The 20,377-nt window shown below is 57.4% G+C and overlaps 1 protein-coding gene across 1 annotated transcript in view; it reads left to right on the forward strand.

Annotated features, from left to right (window-relative positions):
- The window catches only part of HSPG2 (heparan sulfate proteoglycan 2), a 99,757-nt gene that overhangs the window by 29,143 nt on the left and 50,237 nt on the right, over positions 1-20,377 (forward strand). Inside the window, 13 exon segments of the mRNA XM_053898846.1 lie at positions 4,774-4,909; positions 5,501-5,545; positions 11,563-11,672; positions 11,769-11,827; positions 12,109-12,269; positions 14,070-14,198; positions 14,428-14,682; positions 14,760-14,879; positions 16,607-16,738; positions 16,897-17,041; positions 17,135-17,286; positions 17,382-17,528; positions 19,945-20,108. Of these exon segments, the coding sequence (XP_053754821.1) occupies positions 4,774-4,909; positions 5,501-5,545; positions 11,563-11,672; positions 11,769-11,827; positions 12,109-12,269; positions 14,070-14,198; positions 14,428-14,682; positions 14,760-14,879; positions 16,607-16,738; positions 16,897-17,041; positions 17,135-17,286; positions 17,382-17,528; positions 19,945-20,108 (1,755 nt within the window).

Here is a 20,377-nt window from a genome sequence, read left to right on the forward strand (position 1 = left end):
CCTGCTGCAGATGAGGGATAGCGGCCCTGTAGCGCCGGCCCTCCCACGGTGGCTGCGAGGGTTATTGGAGGGGGTCCCCACAGCGTCGAGGAGAGGGCCTGGTGCGGAGACAGCCGCCGATGGAGTCTTCCAGCTCCTATTGTCATCCCTTCGCCGTGCCGTCGTCCTCCTGCAGCTTTGCTTTTAGCAGAAAACGCCAATCCTTTGAAACCCCCAAACCCTGTATCCTGTATCTGTTTCTGCACCTTCCCCTGCACCTCAGACTTTCTCTGCCTTCTCTACCCCTCTCGAATGGCTTGACCTTTCACCTCCAGCCTGGGTTCTTCTCAGCTAGCCTTGGATCCCTCGGCATCCACACCCAGGCCGGGAAAGGAGGTTTCTGGCCTCTGTCCCTTGTCCCAGAGGATCTCTGCGGGACTTGAACCTGGAGCCTCATGTGCATGCTCATGCCTACCAGGAAGGCCTGGACGCATGCAGCCTCAGGGAGCTGTCTCGCAAAAGTTCCCCGCCTGTCTGGGTTCCCCCACCTCCTGCCACCCGTTGGGGGGCCATTATGCCCACACCCCTGCCCTAGCAATTGTTCCCAGCACACTAGAACAGTCCTCTGGCCTTGGCCTGTATGAGTCAGCTGCCTCCACTTCCCCCACCAGGAACCTGTTGTGTCTGGAAAATCCCCCTGTCTGCTTGACTCCTTCCTCTCTGGCCCGGGTCTGCCTTCTGGACCCCTCCTTTCCAGTCCCGCCATCCGGCTCCAATGCCTGCCTGAATACTGGGTTCCTCTGGGAGGAAGCCAAGCTTTCTTATAGCCGGAGATGGGCTGGAGGGCAGGAAACCTGAGTTCTATTTCTGCTTTTGACCTTGGAGCCACCGATGGCTCTCCTTGAGGTGTTAGGCATATACTGCATGGGCTCAGGCCGCTGGCAGCTCAGGTGTCCTGTGGGCCATCCTGGGAGCTGGTTGGGTTGGGGATGGGAACCGGCCAGCCCTGGGTGTCCTGGCCCTGCCCCCTGCGTAGGCCTCAAGGCCAGCCTGGAGGCCCAGCCTCAGCCCTGCCTCTTTTCCTGGTCAGCAGGTACAGAACCCAGAGGTCCCCTGTGATCTTGGGCAAGTTACTTGGGGGGGGGGGGGGGGGAGGGGGCTGCTGTTACCTCCTCTGTGAAAGGGGGCCATTCATACCTGCTCAGCCACCTCAGGCAGTCATTGTCAGGGTCTAATGACCCCAAGTTTGAGGAAATGCTCTGTAAACTGTAAAATAGCACTGTGGTTGAAAGGTTTTGTGGGAGTGACTCTCAGTGACCTCGGTCAGTTCTGGCTCAGTGGCAAAAGCTTAGACATTGGAACCAAACCACCAGAGGTCAAGTCCCAGCTCTGCCACCTGCTAGATCTTCAAGCAGATGATCCGATTGCCCCATTTTCCCATCCCTACAGTGGCCTATTGAACACCTGTAACCTGGGTTAACATTTATAAAAATCCTCAAAGAAGTGCCTGGTATGTAGTAGGTGCTCAATAAATGTTAGGTCTTTCTATTCTCAAGTAAAGCCCAGACTTCCCAGATCTGAATCCAAGTTCTCTTCTACGGTCAAGTCTCAGGCTCCTTTGGGCTCTTTCCGGGAGCCTCATTCCGGTCTGGTTCCATCTCCCCTCCCAGATGTGAAATACAGCTGCTAGAACCTTTTGATCTTCAGCTTTACACAAATGAAGTCTCTGCTCTTGTTGGCTCAGCCCTTGCTACAGGCCCTGATCTGACCCCAGAGCCTCGGGCCCTGGGGAGGGGGCTGAAAGCAAGGGCAGGCTGGCATGTGGAAGGGCCCATTCCCTGGAGTCCCTGGGGTGGGAGGGCTTCTCTCCAGGCCCCGACATGCTCTGGATTCTCTCACCCCTCTCACTGCAGATGTGTGTTCCTGGCATTTTTTCCAAGTTGAGTCTCACTTTGCTATTTCCTGTCCGGTCTCAAGTCACCTCCCCACCACCACCCCCGCCCTGGCCTGGGAGAAGCTTTGGACCTTGCTCACCACCAGAGTTTTCCTTTCCAGACAGCAGTGTCTAGGGGATGCTGGGAATCTCTGTGCCCCGTGCATGCCCCCCCTCCCATGGCCTGGCTTGCATGGGGAGGGGAAGGGTGTGGCAATGACACAGAGAGAGAGATAGCCCTCCCCAGGTGGGGAGGATCCAAGCCTGCCCCCTCTAACCTCTTCTGCCCAGTGTCTGTGCCCCTATGCCAGCCTTAGCCTCACACTCCCCTGAAGTCAGTCAGGGCCTGCTCTGGACCCATCTCCCACCTGGTGGGAACATTACCTTCTACCCATAGCCAGGGAAGGAGGGGGAAGCCTTTCACGGACTGATCTTGTGGTTCTTAGCCAGTGAGTGCTAGAGTTCTCTAAGCACATGCCAGTTCATCCCTCCCACCTGGCTGAGAAGGGGCCCAGGAATCTGAATTTCTCACCAGCTCCTGGAGATTGTGAAGCTCATTCCTGGATGCAGACCCTGTGGGCATGGTCTAGAGGTCTCCTGGCCGCCTAGGACTGGGATGGGCATTTGTCTAGAGAGAAGGTAGGGAAGGAAGAGGAACAGGAGGAGGTGTTTGCCCATGGGTTGGAGGGGAAGGGGCATTGGGCCATGGCAGAGAGTAAGGTGTGGGCAACGTAGACCTTATACTACGCTTCGTGGCGCTGCAGACGTGAAGGTGACCAAATGGCAACCAGTCGAGGAGGGAGCTGCCAGCCTAGGAAGGGAGATTGCATATAGACTCTGTGGGGGCAGGTGGTACGTCCAAAGCAAGTCAAGTTCAGGAAGCAGCTAGAGTTAATAGGTGATGACATTTTTGACCATTCGCTCATCCGTTCATTCATTTATTACTTCAGGTAGGTATCGAACATGGGGTGCTGAGAAGGTAGAGGTGAATTCATCACAGTCCCTGCCTCCATTCCAATGGAGATACAGATGATTACAGCGTGAGCCCAGAAGCACCCAGAACCCAGCCTGGGTGGGGACAGAGGTGACCGTAAAGGGCAAGAGTGAGGAAAAAGTCTCCCAGAGGAGATTTTCTTTGTCTTTTTAATTTTAATTTAATCTTATTGAGATTTTCTTTTTAGGCATCTCTATTGAGGTATAAGTTATATACAGTAAAATGCACCCATTTTAAGGGTACCATTCAATAATGATAAGATGTATATACCCAGGGAACAGTCACTCCAAAAGTTTCCCTTGTGTCCCTTCCCAGTCAGCCTACCCCATCCCCAGTCCCAGGCAACTAGTGACATTTCTGTAACTGTAGATTAGAATCTCCCCCCCACCCCCCCAGAGTTTCCTATAAATGAGGTCACACGGTATGTAGACTTTTGTGTCTGGCCTCTTTCGCTCACTGTACTGTGACTGAGTTTCATCCGTGTGGCTGTGAATATCAGTTATTTGTTCCTTTTTCTCATTGATCAGTTGGAGGAGGTGACGTTTACGAGAATTTTGGAGGATGACTTAGCCAGATAAACAAAGCAAGGAAGGGCATTCCAGCAGAGGGACTAGCGTGAGAAAAGGCCAAGAGCTCCAGGACACGGGCTGGGTAAAGTTGGGGGGTGTAGGGAGGGAGAGAGACTGACCGTCTCTTTGTTTTTCTTCTCCTCCTTGGGCCTCTCTCCTGCTGCCATCACCTTGTCTAGCCAGTGAAGGCTGGGTTTTGTTTTCAAAAGCGAGACCATTTCCTTCTGGCTGGGCTGGGCTCTCCAGAGAGGGCTGAGGCCAGGCAGGGCCTGAGACTCTCAGGCCAGGCCATCTGGGGCTGGACGTGCATTACAGGGCCACAGCAAATCCATGCACACTTGTGCTTAGGGGCTCTGGGGTTTCCTTGGTCTCCTCCGGGTTTGTTTTTTCTCTACGGTAGCTGATAAAACTCCTTTGGCAACATTTCCATCTTGTCTAAGAGGAAAGAGGCATTCACTGCCCGTAGCCCGTCCTGAGAAAGGCAGGTGTTGTGGCCACTGGGGCCCTGCTATTCTGGCCTGCAAGGTGCAGGGTCTCAGCAGGCCCTCTGTGGAATGGGAGCTCGGGGTAGAACTTGTGCTGGGCTCAGCATCAGCCTGAGGTCATACAGAGTTGACACCACGCCTGTCCTGCCCCCATTCAGCCCAGCTGTTGGGTCCACCCCATCGGCTGTGTGCACAGATGAGCTTGTCCGTGTAGCCACAGATGCCAGAGCCAGCTCTCCAACATGGCTGGAATGTGTTCCCCGTGGCTTGGAGCTTTGGAAGCCAGGCGGAGGCAGAAAGAAGTGGTTGAGATCGTGTGCGAGGGAGCGGCTATCACAGACGGCAGCTTCGGTGGACTCACCTGTGATTACTGCCTCTGTCCCCCACCCATGCTTCCTCCTGCCTCTGTCCCCCTCTTTGCTGCTCCAGGTCACCCTTTACCTGTCTGTGTCCCCCTGTCTACTGCTGCGTATTCCGGATGACCCTTGCCTTCTCCAAAGGAAGAGAGGAGTCAGTCATCAGTTACCAAAGTGATTTTAACTTTATCATCTGTTTGTTTGAGGATTCATTCAGACTCAGTGAATGCGCAGGGTTGGGCGCCGAGGCCTCCGGGGGCGAATGGAGCTTTCTTTGGCAAAACTGAGTCAAAAATAGTGGTTCAGCCCCAGCCTGACTCTCACAGCCAAACCACATCTGACTTAACCACTACAGGGCTTTGGGGTAGGACTCTGGGTCCCCCTTGAAGTGAGGGGAGGGATCCTTTGCATGGTGGAGGCTGGAGAATGTGACGGTCGGCTGTGTGATCTCCCACAGGTGACTCATGGGCTGCGGGCGTATGATGGCTTATCTCTGCCCGAGGACGCAGAGACAGTCACGGTGGGCCGGGCCGGCAGGAGCTACTCAGACATCTCTGATGACGAAGACTTGCTGGCTGACGATGCCTCTGGAGGTGAGCAGAGGGTTCTGGTGGTGCGGAGTGGAGGAGGTCAGGGGTGGAGCCAGGGTTCTCCCCCCACCCCCATCCCCTTAAAGAGGCCCCAGGAAGCTTGCCCAAGGGGGTGCCTCAAGAGATGGGCTGAGAGCCATGTGCATCCTAAGCCCTGGTCCCAGTGACCCCAAGACCCTCCACTTAGAACCTGTGTGACCCTGGTGGCTCACAGGGCCGGTGGCTGCTCCTCTGCCACTGCTGTGTCCTCGTAGCACAGGATGATCGGGACTCGCAGGGAGGCGGGAGACGAGGCACAGTAGAGGACAGTTCCCGCCTCCCCTTACCGCACCTCCTCCTGGCCCCGTGGCGAAGGCCAGTGTGACGGGGCCCCTTCCATCCCAGCACGGACAGACCGTCAAGGCCCTGCACCGTGCAGCCTTGACCCACACCCTCTCTGATGGAGGCTTCCATGCTGACTTTCACAAGCCGGCATCCCTGGGCAGTGGGGAGGACGCAACAGCTCTGTGCTTCCATGCCCTTCCTCACGGCATGCGAGGTGCCCCAAACGGTGCCAAGAACTTGTTGCTGCATAAGTCTCTCTTCTGCTTGCAGATGGCCTGGGTAGTGGGGAACCAGGCAGCGGGGACTTTCAGATGGGTAAGTTGCTGAGGGCCCCCATCCTGCCCCCTGGGCAAGGTCTTCCCCGCCGCAGGGGTCCCGTCTCTGGGGCTGAGGGCCTCGAGGGCTTCGTGGGCCTGCCGTGCAGGTGGTTTTATACTTGCTGAGCAACAGTCGTGTGGACTGGTTGGCAGGTCCCTGCAAGGTTGGGGACAGCCAAGCTCTGTGGTCGTCTGCGCCACAGGGACAGGGCTGAGCGCAGCAGGCAGGAAGCGCCCACGTGTAACAGGTACCCAGAATAGCAAAATTCCCGTCTCCCAGCACAGCTCAGCTGTGGGGTCCCTTCCTAGATCCCTTCTTGGGGGTGTTAAGCTGGGGACCCCAGGCAGGGGTGGGCAGATGGAGGCACTCTGTGGCATAGGACATGTGGGCAGGCCGACGGAGCTGGCAGAGGGTGGAAGTATAGCCTCACCTTGGACCTGGGAGGGACCCTGCCTTCAGGTTGGGTCACCTCTGGGAAGCCAAGGGTTCCTGGGTTGGGGAAGAGGGCTGGGCTTTGTGGACAGAAAGAACCAGGCCTCCAACAGCTGCTCCTTCCATTAGCATTTGGTGCACAGTGGAGCCGGGGCCAGGCCAGCACTGGGACTCAGTCCCTGCCTCCTCCCAGCCCAGGATTCTGGGTAGAGAAGGAACTACCCAGTGACAAGTCCCCGAAGCTCCATATGGTTCCTGCTGCCTTCTCTGGAAGCCAGCGCTAAGCACTCTGCCGTCAGGGCCAAGGATGGAGCTCGGCTCAGGCGGACCACTGGGTGGCCTCACTGCATCCAGGGCCGCCTACGGTGACGCGCCTGTACTTCTGCAGGGGTGGGGGTCGCCTCCCTGTGTGACTGGTGCGTCAGGAGCATCCAAATGCGAGGGGGTCGTGTCCTACCTGCCAACGTGCAGACAGGAGGGTTGGCCCCTAGGTGTCCTGGTCCTGACTGTGACCTCCCAGCACCCGGGACTCAGAGGCTGCCTGAAGCTTTTCCACATGTAGGTCTTTCCAGAGCTGCAGGATGCCTGGGAGCTGGGCGGGGCCTGTGCACACATCCCACACCCTAGAATGGACTGTGCTGATGCATCGCTGGGAGCTGCCTCTTGCTAAGCCAGGCCTGTCTGCTGAGGCCCTGGTCCGGTCCGTACTGTCCATTTGGAAACATCCACGGCCCCTCCCCTGTCCACCGAGGCAGCTCTGCCCTCTCTGAGGGGTTCTTGCCAGCCCACCTCCTCTGTGAGATGCAGCTGTGAGGACGGGGGGGGGGGGGGGGGGTCAGAGGTAGGGGAAGGGGTAGGGATGGGGGAGCAGCAGCTGGGAAGGGCCCGTGCTTGCGAGTGGGGCCTCTCCGTGGGAAGACACAGGGCCTTAGACCCTCCAGGCCCAGCCCTGGCGCTGGCCTGCTGCCCTTGGGGCAGGTCCAGGCAGCTGGGCTGAGTTTAAGCCCTGGAGACAGCAAGTGAGTTTCCCAGCCTCTCCATGTGCCCACTTTGGCCTTGCCCAAGGGTAGTGCCTTCCCTGCGCTGGGAAGCAAGGGCCATCCTGACCGAGATGGGGCCACACCTGGCTATGCCCCTTGCCTGGGCTCTGGCCCAGCCCCACACCCTGGATCCCAGCCTCTGAGATAGTACCCCCCCGCCACTTCCCTCACGTAAGGCTGTGGCTGCTGCAGGCTCGCCCCAGCCCTGCCCCATCACCCCCCTTTTGTGTGCCGGTACCCCCACCCGAAAGACAAGCCCCTGGCTCTGACTCCTCCCTGCGACCCCTGCCCACCTCCCCTCTCCCAGTTTTTTCCATCTTCTGACCCGTCTCTCTGTTTCCACTCTTGTCTGGCCTATCTCCTCGTCTCCTGCTCCCCTCCTCCCCTGCCTTGGGCTATCTCTCTCCTCTTTGTATCTCTCTCATCTGTGCATCATCCTGTCTCATTCTGTATCTCTCTCTCTCTCTTTCCCTCTCTCCGTTCTGCCTCTGTTTCACCCTTGCTCTCGTTCTTCCTCTGCTTCCTCTCTGCTTCTCTGTCATTTTCTTCCTCTGTCTCTTTCTGTCTCTTCATGTCTCCGTCTCTCCCTTTGGTTCCCTCCACCTCCCTTGCAGTCTCTGTCCCTCCTGGCCCCTCTCACTGTGGCTCTGCTCTGCAGGCCCCGGCCAGGCCACCCTCCTGTGGCTGGTGAGGAATCTCCTCCCAGTAAGTGAGGCCAGACAGCCTGGGGGGAGGCTCCCTCTGCCCCCCCTCCCCCCCCATTCCCTCTCCCGGCTCTCACTGCGCTGTCCTTTCTCCCTCTCCTCTTCCTCCTTAGCTTGCACTTTGTCATACGTGAGGCTCAGAGGCAACTTTCTTTTTGGGAGTGGGGACCTGGTCGGCCCCCGCCCAGGACACAGCCAGGCCCCATCTGGGCTTCCAGGCCTAAACATGATGGGCGGGGACCCTGGGATTCTCCACCTCCCGCCCCACCAGGCACTGCTTGGGCTGGGACGGGTACAGCAACCCCTCAGGGAGCAAGGCCCTAGAGGCTGGAGGTGACGGGTACCCGCCTCAGGACTGGCTGATGCTGGGCCCACCCAAGGGACCCAGGGCTCCCGGGCGTGGGGTTCAGGGGCCTGGGTGTATGGCGGACGAGTTCCATTGAGCAGGGAGTTGGTGAGATAGTCTGCCGCGGGGCTGGCGTGGTCAGGTGTGCGTTCCTCACCCCCACCTGGGTGCAGGCACTTCCTGGCCCCCTGCCCCTCCAGCCTGTGGCTCCAAGCGGGCTGTCTGGATGAGGTCAGAATGAGGGCCAGGAGGGAGAGTGCTGGCCGGGGCAGGCACCCAGAGCACACCCATCCCCAGGCAGCTTCACTCACTTACGGTACCTTCGGTTCTGGGGGCTGTTCCTAGAACAGAGCGGGCTTTACCTTCTGCCCCAACCCTCAGGCTCTGGCCACAGGGAGGCAGTTCAGGGTGGAAGAGGGAGGGTGCTCGCCCTGACCCACCCCTGGTCTTGGAGAAGGCGGGGGTGGGGTCAGGCAGGAGGGTCCGAGCCCTTCCCAGGGCCTAGGAGAAAGGGGCTTTGTGGCATCCCGGCCCCCTCCCCCAGGAACGGGCACATTCCTGGGCAGAGGCCCGGCCTCCTCGCCCGCGCTGGGCCATGGGGCTGAGGCCAGGGGCTGGGCTGGGGGACTCTCAATGGGCCTCTGTGCCTGCTCACAAGGGGCCTCTGTGGCTGAGCCCTCGGCCTCCACGCTCGGGCCCACAGAGCCCCACCCACCCGGCACCCAGGAGCCCAGCCCAGCACAGGGCAGCGCTGCCTTCACAAGCACCCTCCCTCCGTGTAGGAGCCCACTCCTGCCCCTTGCTCAACACCCCACCCCGACCCCGCAGGGCTTGCTTAGCCCAAGCCACAGAGGGAGAACATTCTTGCTGGGGGGTGGGGGTCGTGTACCCACATGCACCCAAGAGAGTGAAGTGGGAGGAGGACAGGCCTTGTAGTCTTGCACGAGGTCACAGGGCTGTGAATGGCAATTTTACTCCAGAAGCTAAGCTTTTAACCACTAAGCCACACTGCCTCTCATATAGTAATGGCTCGTGTTTTATTACACACCTACTATGTGCCAAGCTCTGTTCTAAAGCACTTACATATTTAACTCATTTGTAACTCATTATCTTGGCGCTTATAATTACCACCTAAGTTCATGAACGTTATTAAGATTTAATGCGTTAAAAATCTCGTACAGGGTTCAAATCTTGGCTCAGTCGGTTAAGCGTCCGACTTCGGTTCAGGTCATGATCTCACGGTTCGTGGGTTCAAGCCCCATGTCGGGCTGTGTGCTGACAGCTCAGAGCCTGGAGCCTGCTCTGGATTCTGTGTCTTGTTCTCTCTCTGCCCCTCCCTGGCTCACACTCTGTCTCTCTCTCTCTCTCTCTCTCTCAAAATTAAACACTAAAAAAATAATGATAACAGGGGCGCCTGGGTGGCTCAATCTGTTAAGCGTCTGACTTCGGCTCAGGTCATGATCTCGCGGCTTGTGAGTTTGAGCCCCGCGTCGGGCTCTGTGCTGACAGCCCGGAGCCTGGAGCCCAACTTCAGATTCTGTCTCTCGCTCTATCTCTCCCCTGCTCACGCTCTGTCTCTCTCAAAAATAAACATTAAAAAAAATTTTTTTTTAAAATCTTGTATATAATGCTCAGGAAACTGTGTGTGCACGTGTGTGTGTTTGTGCGTGTACACACTAGTCTGTTTGTATCATAAGCATATGATGTGGATTGATTCAGCCATCATTGGTTCCATATCTACCACATGCCAGGCTTTGTTCTAAGTAGTGTGTGTGTGTGTGTGTGTGTGTGTGTGTGTGTGTGACTCATTTGCAGCTTGCATTAACTTGTACAACTTCCATATGAACTCACGAACGTGGGATTTAATACATATAAAACATCTTTATACGGTAGGTGCTTAAGAAACAGTTATATGTGTATGCTCACACCAATCTGATATGTGTTTATTGTCTGTCATTTAATAGGCACCTGCTATGTGCCAGACTCTGTTCTAAACACTTATACATATTTAAACTTATTTGTAACTCATTAACTTGGCATTTATAATTAATACCTAAGTTCATGAATGTTCTAAAATTTAATACGTTAAAAATCTCGTACAGGGTGCCGGGGTGGCTCAGTCGGTTAAGCATCTGACTCTTTTTTTTTTTTTTTTTTAAGCATCTGACTCTTGATTTTGGCTCAGGTCATGATCTCGTGGTTTGTAGGATCGAGCCCCGCGTCAGGCTCTGCGCTGAGAGCATGGAGCCTGCTTGGGATTCTCTGTCTCCCTCTCTCCCTGCCTCTCCCCTGCTCACACTCTCTCTCTCTCTTTCTCAAAATAAATATTTTTTAAAAAATCTTGTACATAATAGGTGCTCAAGAAACAGTTTCTTTGTGTACGTGTAGCACACTAGTCTATGTGTACCATAGGCATATGATATGAATTGAACTCGTGTTCATATGAACTCATGAACATTATGAGATTTAATGTGAATAAAATGTCTTGTATATAGTGGGTTCTTAAGAACAGTTGTGTGTGTATGCTCACATCAATCTGCTATCCATCCCTCGTTTATTAGGCACCCACTGTGGGCCAAGCACTAACTCTGGGGATACAGAGGTGAATGAGATGCAGGTTGCCCTCTCATCAGGTTTATTCTAGGGGGTAGCGGAAGCGACCACAGCTTCTGATTCTCCGGCACTTGCCCTGTGCCAGGTGTCGCAACACTGTGCATGGGGAGATGTGCGTGTAAGCATGATGTCATTTATTCCCTACAGCCACCCGGGGTGGTAAATGTAATTAGCATCCTCATTCGACCGAGGAGGAAACAGAAGCTCAGAGAGGTGAGGTCAGTGCCTGTGGTGTGGCTGACCTCAGAACCCCTGGTTTTCACATGATACTCTACAGTCCGTGCGTGACCAGGCAGGATCGACGCGATGCAGGAGGGAAGGTGTTCTGATGGAGGAAGCACGGGGTGGGGGGGGGGGGGCGGTGGTCCTGAGCAGGGGTCTCTAACCCAGCCGGGGTTGGAGGGTGGAGGCCAGTTCAAGTGCTCTTCTTGGAGGAGGTGATGGCTGAGCTGAGAGCCCTGAGGGATGACGAGAACCAGCCAGGGAGGAGTGGGAGGCATGTCTCGGTCCCTTGTGGGTGACCCCTGTGCCAGGCCAGCCTCCTCTGGAAGCCAGTTCTTCTTGTCCAGCCTTCCTCTGTGCCGCCGGGAGTCTCTGTTGCACCATCACTTAGTTTCTGCGTCAGGCTACTTTCCCATTGGTTGAGGCCCCTCACTTATGGGTGGGGCCTCGGCTTTGACCCTGGGCAGGCCTGGAACAGCCACTGTGACCAGTGCTCGTACGGGCAGTGCTGGGCATGGCTGTGGGCCCATGGGCGCGGGCTGGGCCAGAGGCCGCTGGAGACCATCCCCAAATCTCCACCCCCTGGCCCAGCGGCCCGGGGCCGCCATATGCCAGGCCGGACACCTCCTGGTGACGACAGCCCGCTCCTCTCTGCAGTTTATTTCCGGGCCCTGGTAAACTTCACTCGCTCCATCCGCTACAGCCCTCAGCTGGAGGATGCGGGCTCCGAGGAGTTCCGGGAAGTGTCCGAGGCTGTGGTCGACACGGTGAGGTGAAGGGGCTTGGGCGCTCCCCGAGGGTGGGGGGCGGGACAGGATGGGGTGAACGTATCTGGAGGCTGACGGTGCCGTGTCACTCTGCAGCTTGAGTCGGAGTACTTGAAGATTCCCGGAGACCAGGTTGTCAGTGTGGTGTTCATCAAGTGAGAAGGGTCCCCTGGGGGGCTGGTCAGGGAAGGGGAGGGTGACCTGGAGGGAGGTGACAAGGAGGGGAAGTGAGAGAGGCCTAATGAGGTGCATCTCGGTTGGTGGAAGGTCAGGAATTTGGGGAGACGCTTAAATTGCCCCGCTTGGGTTCCAGGCTGTCCGGGAACAGGCACAGAGTCAGGAGATCGGGCCTGAGCCTCAGGCAGGGGGCGGAGGGAGGAGCCGAGGCTGCAGGTGTCTTTCTCATCCTGCTCCCCTGCCCCATCCCCATCCCTAGGGAGCTGGACGGCTGGGTCTTCGTGGAGCTGGACGTGGGCTCCGAAGGGAATGCAGACGGGGCTCAGATTCAGGAAGTGCTTCATACCGTCATTTCCAGCGGCTCTGTTGCCTCCTACATCACCTCTCCCCAGGGATTCCAGTTCCGGCGCCTGGGCACAGGTAAGCCCATCCTGGGACCCGGAGCACTTCTTCGTTCCTCCCAGTGTCCCCTCCATGGGCTCTTCTGGCTTGGGGCCTGTATACCACTAGGGACAGGGAGCTCACTACCTGAGTCCGCCCCATCAGTCTCTGTGCAGTCCTGGCTTGGGTTGAGTATAACCTGTTTGTCCTCTAGCGTGTACCAAATTATGTTTTTTAATTAAAAAAAAATATGTTTTAAGTTTATTTATTTATTTTGAGAGAGAGAGAGCAAGAGCACAGGCAGGTGAGGGGCAGAGAGAGAGAGGGAGAGAGAGAGAATCCCAAGCAGGCTCCGTGCTGTCAGCGCAGAGCCTGATGGCACAGGGCTCGATCTCACAAACCGTGAGGTCATGACCTGAGCCGAGATCAAGAGTCGGGTGCTTAACCAACTGTGCCACCCAGGCGCCCCTAACACGTACCCAGTTAGATTTAATCTCCGCTCACTCTCTCTGTCTCTAGACCTCTGTACACTGACAATAGGTAATGATTCCTTTCTGCATATAGAACTTTCAGATCCAAACGCGTTTGCATTTAATAATAACCAACAAATGTTTACCGAGAGCTGACTATGTGCTGGGCGCTCAGTAAAGCCCTTGTATCCAGCCTCCGTCCAGCCTTCATAATTCCTGGGAAGTAGATATTCCTCTTATTTTAGACGTGAGGGGGCTGAGGCCCAGGAAGGACAAGTGGCTTGTCCCAATTCACATAGACATTGGTGGAAAAGCCAGAACTTCCACAAAGCCCCATGTCTGTGCCAGTCTTGCCAGAACCCATGATGACATGAGATGAGCACAGCACCTGAGGCTCAGCGAGAACAAGAGAACAGCCCCCAGTCACACAGCTATCGGATGCAAAGGCCTGGCCTTTGAGCTCTCGGTCAGCTCAGGTTTCTTTGCACGGCACCCCCCCGCCCCCGGGCTCCTACTTTGACTCCCTGAGCCTTGGCTTCTCCAAGCCAGGCAGGCCCCATTCATTCCCCCACAGGCTCCGTTTCTCAGAGCCGTCACCATCCCTGAGTCAGGAGACCCAGAGCTGAACAAGCGCTTTCCCTGTCATGGCGTAGCCAGATCGGAAGAAGACAGTGTAGCCATCGCCTCTGTCATTCGGCACATAAATCCCCAAAGAACGCACCCAGAGATCAAGTTTGCTCTTCCCCGGGCCCAGACCGGAAGATGGCTGGGGGCCCAGCCCTCTCCTCCCCACTTTTCAGTGAGCCTTCCTGGTTAGGGATGGTGGGATGGGCCTGGCTCGGCCCTGCAGCCCACGGCTCCCAGGTCCCAGACGGGACGGTGCTGATCACACCTTCCTTTCCAGCACAGACACCCCCGCCCCCTCCGGCCGCCGTGGCGGCCGCAGTGACACCAGGTGAGAGTGTAAGCCAGACCTGGGCCCGGCCAGGTACCTGGAGAAGTTCATGGACGGAGGGAAAGGAAGGATGAGGGCGAGATGGCTGGGCGTGGCCCACAAGCCGCCCTCTCTCCCCTTCCCCTCCGTCCTCACTGGGCCAGGCTGTGGCCTGCACGTGTGTGATGTGGTGGTTGCATGCGTGTGGCTTGCTAACCGTGTGTGGGGTTTATGGAAGGGATGGCTGAGGCCACCGCCACCCGTCCCCTGTCCCACGTGTGCCGTGACGTGTCCACCGTGTGCCCTCTGCCTCACTCGAGTCTGCCGGACACAGGGCGCTGAAGCCCCCTGCCAGCCACGCGGTGCCTGTGCTGCCCACGACACCTCCCGCCCCCCTTCCCACCCTGCCCCTCTGACACCCTCCAACCCCCACAGTGCCCCAGTTCTCAAGAGTCTGCACAGAGGCCGAGTTCGCCTGCCACAGCCATAACGAGTGTGTGGCTCTGGAGTATCGCTGTGACCGGAGGCCCGACTGCAGGGACATGTCTGACGAGCTCAATTGCGGTGAGGGGCTGGCCGGGGCCACAAGTGGCCTGAGACACCGGGCAGGGCCGGGGTACCCCTGGGCTTCCGTGTCAACCGTGAGGGTTTGGTGCGGGAGGGGGCACTGAGGGAGGTGGGCGGGAGGACAGGGTGGGGGCACCATGTGTGGCAGGGAGGTACAGGGAGGGCCTGGGCGGTGTGGGGGCCGGGGCCGAGGACCGTGCCAACACCAGGAGGGCTCTGTCCACAGAGGAGGCGGTCCCAGCGGTCAGCTCCGTGTCCCCCACTCTGGTGGAGACCCCACCGCCGGTGCCCTGGCTGGAGGCAACCACCATTCAGCAGCTGCCGGGCACCCCCGCTCCGCAGCCTCTGCTCCCCGGGATAGCCAGGCCTGTGCCCTGCGGGCCCCATGAGGCCATGTGCCACGACGGGCAGTGCGTCCCCAAGGACTACATCTGCGACGGGCAGGAGGACTGCAAGAACGGCAGCGATGAGCTGAACTGCGGTGAGGACCCAGGGTGTGGGAGTCGGGGGGCTGGCGGGGGGGCAGGGCCGCTGGCTGAACCCGGCTTGGTCCCCCAGGTCCCCCCCCGCCATGCGAGCCCAATGAGTTCGCCTGTGGGAACGGGCACTGCGCCCTGAAGCTGTGGCACTGTGACGGCGACTTTGACTGTGAGGACCGCACCGATGAGGCCAACTGCCGTGAGTGTCCTGGGGTCCATCCGGGCCCTATTCCCCCTGCTCTCTCTGGCTGAGTGTGAAGGCCCTGGGGACAGACTGGAGGGTCTCTCTGACCCCAGCAGTAAGGGGTCTCGGCTCTGAGCTGAGCTTGGTAGGGAATCACTGTGGCCAGACTGCCTGTGGCTGATGGCTCCTTGTTTCTTTTCTTTAGTTCAGTACCATTAATCTTCTCTTGGTTATTTATGCTTGGGTATAGGTCAGACAAGTGGCTGAGAGGGCTTCATACCCCAATGTCCCCTGATGATCGGACTCTTGGCAGGTGAGGGAGTCAAAGCCTTTCCCGGACAAGTATAGGGGTTCTTCACATAGAGCTAGTTCTGAGTTTTTTGGACATCCATCTGCCCAGCTCTCTGTCATCTCCCCATTCAGCCATCCATCCATCGTTCATTGGTCCATCCATCCATTCCCCCAACTGTCTGTCCCATCGGCTGTCTGTTCTCATAGCTCTTCATCCACCTGTCCGCCCATCGACCCAACATCCTTCCTTTCTCTTATCCATCCGTCCAACCAACTGTCGGACACCCAACTATCCACCCAGCTGACGTCCATCCACCTAGTCAATGTTAAGGACATTATAACAGCTGATGGGTGAGGCTGGAGAGACAAGCACCCTATCGGGTAGCATCTGAGCATCCTGTCCTGCTGGAGATTGTTAGTCTGAGATTGACGATAATCTTCAAACCATTTCTCTGTGATCCCGGATCGCATGTGGACATTCCTACGGTCCTGTCCACTGGTAGCTCCTCGCCTTCCTCTCTACCTTCCCTGCCCCACAGTCTGCGCTGGAAAGAAGCGGCAGCAGGCCACTTGTTAGGATGTCCTTCCTGTGGCTCGAAGCTTGTCTGACGAGACAGCCCCTTGGGAAAGAGAAGTAATTGAGGGCTTTAGTTGAAAAGCACTTCTCACCTGGGGAAAAGTCCCAGGAGACCCAAGTCCTGATTGTCAGAGCCCCGAACAGAGAACGTGAAAGCTAAGTGGCCTTGGGGGCTCAGAGAGCGTTGGGACAGAAACCCCAAGGTGGTCGGTAGATAGCTGCCTCCTGGCCTTCTCTCACTTCCTTCTCTGCAGATGTGTGGCCTCCTCTCCTACGCCACTCTGCCTTCTCTGTCCCCGTCCGTGTGTCTATCTTAAGGTCAGTCTCCCTGAGGAAGAGTGTCAGTCCCCCCCTACTACAGATGCCTCGGGCCCAGCCCTGGTGCCAGGCCGACTTCAGGCCTCTGGCCAGTCCACAGGTGGCCGCCTCAGGTCAGGGGCCACCCAGGGCCAATCAGAGGGGACAGAGCAGTGAGGTTCGGGCTGTGGCAGGGTCCCTTGCCAGGCCTTTCTGATAGAACTGCACGAGGTCTCACCTGGTGTCTGGGGATCCGGCCACTTTGCCTGTGCCTTTGACAGAGGTCTTGTGCTTGTGAGGGTGGCTGGATGTGGGAGTTGCTGAATGACTCCAACGTGCCAGGTATGTCTCTGTTTTGGGGAACGCAGGTGGAGTGAGTGGTGAGGACAGGGAACCGTGATGAGCCATTTGATGGCCGACTAGTGACGGTGGGCAGTGTCAGGGCAGCTGTGTGTCACGAGGATGAGATGAGGGAGTGACCCTGGGGACACCAGGGAAGGTGGGCAGGTAGGGAGTGGGAGTGGTCCCCCCCTGAGGGCGGGGCCTGCTGCCCACACCCCCTGGCTCTGTCCCCTAGCTGCCAAGCGCCCCGAGGATGTGTGCGGGCCCACGCAGTTCCGCTGTGTCTCCACAAACACGTGCATCCCAGCCAGCTTCCACTGTGATGAGGAGAGTGACTGTCCCGACCGCAGTGATGAATTTGGCTGCAGTGAGCAGGGGCAGGGGGGTGGAGCCGTGGGGGGGCGGGGGTTGTTGGCGAACCACCGGCCCCAGCGCCCGCCGTCCACAGTCTCAGCCCTTCTCTCCTCCCCCACTCCTCCTCCCTGTGCCCTTCATTACCCCTCACTCCTGCTCTGGTCTCCCCAGTGCCCCCACAGGTGGTGACCCCTCCCCAGGAGTCCATCCAGGCTTCCCGGGGCCAGACAGTGACCTTCACCTGTGTGGCCATTGGCGTCCCCACCCCCATCATCAACTGGAGGCTTAACTGGGGCCACATCCCCTCTCATCCCAGGTATGCCTCTGAGCCCGGGCAGGCGCTGGAGATGTGGGGGGCGCTGGGCCAGTGGCCCCGGCCTGACCCCACCTCTGTCTCGGGGCCCTCCAGGGTGACAGTGACCAGCGAAGGAGGCCGTGGCACACTGACCATCCGTGATGTGAAGGAGGCAGACCAGGGCGCCTATACCTGTGAGGCCATGAATGCCCGGGGCATGGTGTTCGGCATTCCCGACGGGGTCCTGGAGCTCATTCCAAAGCGAGGTACGGCCAGCGGGCACACGGGCCCTGGGGGGGCTGGTGGGGCCAGGGCTGCTTGCTGGTGACCAGCCGCAGCCGATTCCCATGCTGCCCGGCAGGGCCCTGCCCCGACGGGCACTTCTACCTGGAGCCCAGCGCCTCCTGCCTGCCCTGCTTCTGCTTTGGGGTCACCAGCATTTGCCAGAGCAGCCGCCGCTTCCGAGACCAGATCCGGCTCCGCTTTGACCAGCCCAATGACTTCAAGGGTGCGTTGGCGGGCGCTGTGGTGGGCTTGGGGCGGGAGGCAAGAGGGCGGATATGGGAGCACAGCACGTGCGGGCAGATGGGGCCGGGTTCACGGAGGGGCGCAGGGTCTCTGAAGAAAGGCTGAGGCCTGTAAGAACAGCACTTGAGGGAAAACAAACGTTTTAGGAAAAGCCACACCCACACTTGACGTCTGCCTGCTTTGGGTTATGAAGAGGATGGGCTCTGGGGCCAGATTCCTTGTTTAAATTCTGATACTCCCTTACGAGCCGTGTGCCTGTGGTCAAGTTGCTGTCTCGTGTCTCAATGTTCTCATCTACGAAACGGGGATAAAATAAGGACTATCTACACCGCGTTGCTGTAAGGACTTAACGGGTTGATACAGACAAGCCATGCTCATCCATGGTCAGTGCCCCGTCCATGTGCCCTGGTGTCATCGTCACTATCCTCGTCATCCTCACCCTGAGAGACTGAGAGGTGCCGGTGTCCCCAGAGCCGAAGAACCAGGCTTTGGCATCTTCTTAGCCTGGGGCTGACCTCCAGCTGCCCCAATTACTGTCTGTGTGACTGTTGGCTTCTCTAGGCCTGTTTTCCCAAACATAAAGGCAGGAACGCAGTTGGCCTGTGTTCTCTCTGGCAGAATGGCCCGGGCCCAGAAATCACAAGGACCTGGGTTCAAGTCCCAGCCCTCATTTACCGCCTGACATCAGGCTGCCTCCCATATCATTAATCACAAAGGATTAAATGCAAGGAGGGGCTTAGATGCCCACCTAGTAAGCACTCGGTCAGTGCTGTGGCTTGACAGTCATTGGACAGCCACTAGCCCTTGCGTGGTCAGAGCTGTTCTCACTCTCCTAAGATGACGACCCTGAGGTCCTCTGAGAGACGGTGGGACCTCCCTAGGGTTACACACAGCTGTTTAGAGGAGAACCGGAACCCAGGCCTGTCTGACTGGAATCAGAATGGTCAGGGTGGGCAGGGATTCCAGCGTGAGCAGGTTGGCCTGTGCGTGGATGGTGACTAGAGGGCAGGAGCTCTGAAAACATCCCTGGAAGGGAGAGAGGAAAGCAGGCCAGGGGGAAATGTGGTCTGGTCTTGAGGGTTATGTATGGTCATTCTGCAGGTGAGGGTCTGGATTCATCCGTGGGTACAGGGAGTTCATTTGTGATCGAGGGGAGAAGCTGCTTCCAGACAGATGTAGAGTTAGCACAAGGAAGGAATTTCTTTTCTTTTTTTTTAATTTTTTTTTAACGTTTATTCATTGTCTGATAGAGAAAGAGAGAGAGACAGAGCATGGGTGGGGGAGGGGCAGAGAGAGAGGGAGACCCAGAATCCGAAGCAGGCTCCAGGCTCCGAGCTGTCAGCACAGAGCCCGTCGCGGGGCTCGAACTCACGGACCGTGAGATCGTGACCTGAGCCGAAGTTGGACGCCTGACCGACTGCGCCACCCAGGCGCCCCACAAGGAAGGGATTTCTAAGAGTCAGAACTGTCCAGGGCTGGGAGGGACTGCCTGTGGAGGTAATGAGCCCCCCATCCATTAGAGCTGCTCAATGTGGTAGTCACTAACAACATGTGGCTCTTTAAATTAAAATTAATTAATTCACTTTCTCGGCCACACTCGCCACATTTCAAGTGCCCACAATGTACCATATTGGAGAATACAAGTGTAGAACATTTCTGTCCTCACAAAAATTTCTCTTGGATAGTTAGTGCTGCACTAGAGATCTGGAAGGATGCTGTAGAGAGAAATCGCACGTGTGTGTGTGTGTGTGTGTGTGTGTGTGTGTGTGTGTGTGGCAGGGGGGCAATTGGACTAGATGACCCATCATAATAGTAACAATAACAACAGCTAATTGTTTTTGAGAACTTCTTTTGTGCCACACTCTGTTTTATAAGCATTTCATATCAATTTGCTCAATTTCTCTTCCTAATAACCTTATGAAGCAAACCAGTGTTATGTCCATTTTACACATAAGGAAACTGAGGCCTTTTTTCAAACTCCTACATCTGGGGAGGGTGGTTGAACCAGGACTTGGCATCTGTTCTTCAGCCCCGGGTAACTCTCTACTGCCCCCTGAGGGCCGTTCCAACGCTGACAGTCCACGGATCTGTCCTCAAAACCAAAGGCTCTGAGAAGTCCTGCTACAAAGAATCCATTCCCTTGACCTTTTTCTGACCCTGTGGTTCCCAGCTGTCATTCTTCAGCATTGACTTTCCCCAGAGCATGCTTTAGGAAGCACTGCTCCAAAACTGTAGGGAAGAGAAAAACATTTTTAACTTGGCGAAAGCGACCGAAGTTCTCTTTAAATCAGCTCTCTCCCAGAACCTTCCCGTCTTTCTGGCTAACTGCCTTTCAGGGTGGGTATCGCTGGCAGGCATGTGCTGCAGCCCTCAGCCCTCCCTCTTGCCGCCCGCAGGCGTGAACGTAACAATGCCCGCACAGCCCGGCATGCCGCCCCTCTCCTCCACCCAGCTGCAGATCGACCCCGCTGTGCAGGAGTTCCAGCTGGTCGACCTGTCCCGACGCTTCCTGGTGCATGACTCTTTCTGGGCTCTGCCCGAGCAGTTCCTGGGCAACAAGGTGAGGGACCGGCCTGCTGCTCTGGATGGGGAAACGGCCAAGCCTCCCTCACAGGCCCACAACCTGCCTGGGCTCCGCTCCCTCTGAAGCCGGTGGGCAGCAGGACAGACTCAGCTCTGGAGACCGAGCGTCCCAAAGGCAGAGCCGAGCCCCACCCAGCTCTGCCTCCCTGTGCCCAGCTCTGTGCCAGGCATACGGCGAGCACTAGACACGGAGGGGCGGAGGAAGGGGTGACTGGACACGCAGCAGGCAGCAGGCGTGCCCCCTTC

This window comes from Panthera pardus, unplaced genomic scaffold, assembly GCF_024362965.1.
Source record: "Panthera pardus isolate Hobbes unplaced genomic scaffold, ASM2436296v1 HiC_scaffold_11, whole genome shotgun sequence".
Classification (NCBI taxonomy): domain Eukaryota; kingdom Metazoa; phylum Chordata; class Mammalia; order Carnivora; family Felidae; genus Panthera; species Panthera pardus.